This window comes from Chinchilla lanigera, unplaced genomic scaffold (genome assembly GCF_000276665.1).
Source record: "Chinchilla lanigera isolate Chin_1 unplaced genomic scaffold, ChiLan1.0 scaffold00036, whole genome shotgun sequence".
In the NCBI taxonomy this organism is placed as follows: Eukaryota; Metazoa; Chordata; class Mammalia; order Rodentia; family Chinchillidae; genus Chinchilla; species Chinchilla lanigera.
This window is the reverse complement of record NW_004955437.1, coordinates 320,743-325,810: the sequence shown is the minus strand read 5'-3', so window position 1 is coordinate 325,810 and position 5,068 is coordinate 320,743. Positions and strand designations below refer to the sequence as shown.

Here is a 5,068-nt window from a genome sequence, read left to right as displayed (position 1 = left end):
AAAAAAACAGCATGCATGGCCCAGGCATAAAAAGTAATAAAAACCTTGCAGGACAGCGTCTCAACCTTTTAGCTAAAACTCAAAGACTGAGGGCTGGGGACTTAGCTCAGCGGCACAGCGCCTGCCTGGCAAGCGCAAGGTCGTGAGTTCGATTCCTGATACTGGAAAAAAATAAAAAATAAAAAATAAATTTAAAAATAAAAAATAAAACTCAAAGTCTGAAAACCTGCATATGTAACCACCCGGAGCTGCTCGGCCGCGCCTGCGCAATGGAAGCCGCCCCCCAAGCGGAAGTAGGGGAGGAAGCCCCGCCCCTTTCCCTGCTTCACAGGCCCCTTTGGTCTCCCCCACCCGCGCTCTCCGAGCCACGAGTTCGTCGCGCTCTTTCTGTCGGTGCTTGGGAGCTTTCCGCGGCGTTTCCCCTGCGCCGGCTTGAGCCTGCCCCTCCCCACGCGCGGGCTCGCGCTCCGGTCTCGGTCCGGCCTCCGGCCCGCAGCGCCCCCAGGCCCTTTCCTTCCCGCTCGGCCGCCGCGCGCGACGCTGGCACCATGGTGGGTACCGTGACGTCACAAGGGCGCGCCGGCGGGGCGGGGGCGCGGTGGGGCCAATCCTCTCTGCCGCGTCCGGTCCCTTCCCGCGTGATGGTTTTCCCTCTCGCCCAATAGCTCTTCTACTCCTTTTTCAAGTCCCTTGTGGGCAAGGATGTGGTCGTGGAACTCAAGAATGACCTGAGGTAGGTGGCTGTTCTGGGGAGCGTGGAGGGGGGTGTGGCCGGGGGCTGTGAACCGGAATCTCAAGTGTTCGAGCGCCGGCCCGTTGGGAGAGAGAAATAAGTGCCTTGTGCATTAAAGTTTAAGATTAGCTGGGGAACTGTATGCTGCATTATAAAATACAGAGCAATATATAAAGCGTGTGCCTCTCTTCCCAGCAGTTTGTGAGACTGAGGCAGGAGGATTGCAAGTTCAAGCCCAGCTTAGAAGATTTAGCGAGACCCTATGTTTAAAATAAAAAAAGGGGAGGGATGCAGCTCAGTGTGAAGACCCTGGGGACCTGCACAACCACACCCATACATCTTTGTATATACCCGACTGTTTCTTTCTTTCTTTCTTTCTTTCTTTCTTTCTTTTTTTTTTTTTTTTAATGTTTTGCTTTTTGAGACAGGGTCTCACTATGTAGTTCAGGCTGGCCTCAAATTCTCAGCAATCTTCCTGCCTCAGCCTCCTGAGTGGTGGGATTACAGGCATGCATTATCATGCCTGGCTGAAATGTACATTTAAAATACCTTTACTGCCTGATTGTCTTTTTTTTTCTCTGATTGTCTTTTAGGAAGATTGTATCATTGTATTTTCTCACCAGTACCTTCCGCACTTCTGTGTGAGGTTATTTCTTGCCAGGGAAACATTGACATGGCAGAGAATGAGGAGGGGGACTTGACCCACCTCTACATTTTCTGTGTGTGTGTGTGTGTGTGTGTGTACCAGGAATCGAACTCAGGACCTCACACTTGCCATCCAGGCGTTCTGCGGCTGAACTGTATCCCCAGCCCCTACCTGTACATTGTAGGATGGAGGTTTTGGTGTCAAATTTATCCTTGTTGGGAACTGAATGAAATGACACTACTCTATGCAGTTCTTTTTTTTTTTTTTTTTTTGGTCTTTTTGAGACAGGGTCTCCCTATGTAGTTCGGGCTGGCCTTGAACTCACTTTGTAGCCCACACTGGTCTTGAATTTGAAACGATCCTCCTGCCTCAGCCTCCTGAGTGCTGGGATTACAGGCATGCACCACCACACCCGGCCTGCAGTTCTTCAAAGTTATTTCACTGCTGCAGATGGTAGAGTGCTGTCAGGTGTTTCAGCAGCCAGGGATGGGTAAGAACACTCAGAAGGTAGGTCTGAGGCAGACACATGACTTCAAACACTTAAAATTTTACAAATATTTACAAATTGGGACCCAGGACTAGGGGGTGCATGTCTGTGGTAGTGCACTTCCTTAGCCTGCTTGAGGCCCTGGGTTTTCAATCTCCTGTATAAGAGAAGAAAGACAAAGAAAAGGTCCAACGTAGATTTACTAACTAGCTTTTGGCAAGATAAGGCGTTTTAGAAACTACTATTCAGTGTGATCATTTAAAGTAGGTTTTGTTTTGTTTTTTATTGGTATTGGGGATTGAACCCAGTGCTTTGTGCTTACTGCTAGGCAAATGCTATATCACTAAGCTACATTCCTATCCTTTTAAAACTTTCTTTTATGCCAAGTGAGGTGGCGCATACTTGTAATCCCAGCACTCGGGAGGCTATGACAGCAGGATTCTTGCAAGTTTGAGACCAGCCAGGGCTACAAAGTGAGCTCAAGCCCAGCCTGAACTGCAAAGCAAGACCCTGTCTCAAAAAGATAGCCTAGCGTGGTGGTATATGCCTGTAATCCCAATACTTGGGAGGCTGAGGCAGGAGGATCGTTGCAAGTTCGAGACCAGCCTTTTGTTTTGAGGCAAGGTCTTGCTGTCTGATCGTAACCTGCAGGACAGTTGTGGGGCAGGTGGCAGGGTGGTCTGAGTTGAGATGCACAGTAATAATACCTTGGCTTGTGAAAGTCTGACTAGAAAAGGAATTACAGAAGTGTTCAACCCAGCAGATTAGTGGGGATTCATGGAACATGGAGAGGAAAGAAGTAAAATCAAACAAATTCAAAGGTGTCATTTAAATTGTCCGAGCCATTGACAGCTAGAAAGGAATCTGGCAGACAGCATGTCTGGGAGTGCTGGTGTCTACATAGCATTCTCAGCATTGTTGCAGAGAGGCTGTGGCTTGTGCCTGCACCCCCAAGAATAATGCTAGCTGCCTTATCTCCACAAGGGGCTCTGGTTCCAAAGCAATAAATGTTTAAAAGTAGCTGAGAGTTCTCAGAGTCAGACCTGAATTGATGCCCGCTTATTCGTTCTACACTTGGGCAGGTTATACAGCTTCGTGAGTCCCTGCGTGGTGATAGCTACTTTGGAGAGGTGGCTGAAAAGATTACAAATACGAGCCAAGTGGTGACACATACCTGTGATCCCAGCGCTCTGGGAGACTGAGGCAGGAGGATCACAAGTTCAAGCTCAATCTAGGCCACTTAGTGACTTAAGAGACCCTGCCTCAAAAATTAAAAAAAAAGGTTGAGGATGTTGCTCTGTGCAGAGGCCCTGGGGTTCCATCCTCAGCACTGGAGAATAAAAAGAACAGAAAGAACAAAAAGAACAGAAAGAACAAAAAGAACAGAAGAACAAAAAGAAAAGAAAGAACAAAAAGAACAGAAAGCTGAGGCGGAGGATCTGGAGTTTGAGGCTGGGCTAGACCACATAAGACCCTGTATAGAAGCAAAACAAAGTAGAAGGAGTTGGTATTCCGAAGGAAGATGTGGGGTTTAAAATAACAGACCGGGGGGCTGGGGATTTAGCTCAGCGGTACAGTGCCTGCCTGGCAAGCACAAGGTTGTGAGTTCGATTCCCGGTCCCGGGGAAAAATAAATAAATAAATAAAATAAAATAACAGACCGTCCTGGCAGCTCTCTCTGCCCCGCCAGGACTCGGGGTCCCTCTTGGTTCTGCCTGTTGCAGCGTTCCCAGGGCCTTGTCCTCCAGGCACGTTCCCGCCCTAGCTGGGAAGTCACCTGTGTTGACCTAGTGTCAGCTAATCTGTTCTTCCCTGTCCTTGTCCTTGACAGCATCTGTGGAACCCTGCATTCTGTGGACCAGGTGAGGCGCAGAGGGCTCAGAATTCATTCTGGGGAGGAGGGGAAATGAAGCATTGGGTACCCGTATCCTTCTCTGGGGTCAGTGATGGCGTCTTCGCTTTTCTTAGTATCTCAACATCAAGCTAACTGACATCAGTGTCACGGACCCTGAGAAATACCCTCACATGGTGAGTTGAGTCTGTGGGGGAAATACTTGCGAAGCAGGGGACCCCTGGTGCTTAGAGGACACTGTAAGGGGGTTCGCACGTTTGTCCGTCCATCCAGCTGTCCGTGAAGAACTGCTTCATCCGGGGCTCCGTGGTCCGCTACGTGCAGCTGCCGGCAGACGAGGTGGACACGCAGCTGCTGCAGGACGCGGCGAGGAAGGAAGCTCTGCAGCAGAAACAGTGACGCCGCTGTCCCCGCCGCCCCTTCCCTCGGTGGCCGCTAAGCTCCTGTCTCGGCTGGGGCCCTTCCCTCCCCTCCCCCTCAACACTGGAGGGTTTTTTCTTCTTTTTTTTTCTCTAAGGGATCGGTGTGTGCGAAGGAAGGGAGCAGCCTTCCTCTGGGAAGGGGGCGGGGACTACGCAGCCTCCCACCCACCCGCGCCTGCCTTCTCCCCCTCCCGGAGTGCTGGGAGTTCGGGGGCTCCTGAGGTCTTCCCAGGGCATCATGTTACTCATTTGGGGGATGGAAGAAATCTGTCCCGCATCGGGAATAAAATTTATGCAAACTTAAGTCCTGGATGTGTGTCTGTGTGTGGGGCTCACGGGCCCGGTTCACCACCCCCCTGGTACTCCCCCTCGCCTGGCCAAGGCTCCAGCCCAGCTCCCAGCATGCTGCCCCCACAGTGTGTGCACGGCTGGAGTGCACCTTGCTTCCCCCACTCGGTGCTGCCCACGTGTTCTCTGGCCCTTGGTTGTACTGCTCCCGCTGCTGAAGCACTTGCCACCTTTCCATGGCCGCAGCCTTCTGTTATGTGACTGTTAGGAGACGCAGAAATGCCTTTTTTTGAGACATAGTCTCACCATGTAGCCCAGACTGGCCTTGAACTCTGTGGTCCTCCTGCCTCAGCCTCCCCAGTGCTGGTATGACAGGCGAGCGCCAGCACATGGGCTTGAGTTGAGCAGCATCGTGGGTTTCTCACCCTCCGCGAAATCATATCTCCCAGAGTGCAAGATAAATGCAGACGCGGGGTGAAAGTGATGTGGTGGCGTTTCGGCGGGGGCTGCTAAAGTCTCCTCCCCGCAGCCCCGAGGTCCCTGCGCACAGAGCCTCAGTCCCGAGGGGCGTCGGGCGCCACCTGGCGGCCCCTCCGGGCCTGCTCACCTCTCCGCCCGCTCCCGCGCCCGGCCCGGCCCG

At 51.9% G+C, this 5,068-nt stretch overlaps 1 protein-coding gene across 1 annotated transcript; it reads left to right on the top strand.

The window, feature by feature from the left end:
- The first annotated feature begins 254 nt into the window (after positions 1-254).
- Lsm2 (LSM2 homolog, U6 small nuclear RNA and mRNA degradation associated) lies at positions 255-4,444 on the top strand. Its single transcript, XM_005389388.2, has 5 exons — positions 255-551; positions 666-733; positions 3,698-3,728; positions 3,835-3,894; positions 3,992-4,444. Exons 1-5 carry the CDS (start codon positions 270-272, stop codon positions 4,115-4,117), a joined length of 567 nt encoding a protein of 188 aa, XP_005389445.1. The 5' UTR covers positions 255-269; the 3' UTR covers positions 4,118-4,444.
- Positions 4,445-5,068: the final 624 nt, after the last annotated feature.

Bases quoted from the DNA above. Each gene is read 5' to 3' on its own strand.
- Lsm2 (XM_005389388.2), top strand. From the start codon at position 270: ATGGAAGCCGCCCCCCAAGCGGAAGTAGGGGAGGAAGCCCCGCCCCTT. The intron at 3,729-3,834 runs GTGAGGCGCAGA...CGCTTTTCTTAG, and splicing joins CCCTGCATTCTGTGGACCAG to TATCTCAACATCAAGCTAAC. The intron at 3,895-3,991 runs GTGAGTTGAGTC...CCGTCCATCCAG, and splicing joins CTGAGAAATACCCTCACATG to CTGTCCGTGAAGAACTGCTT.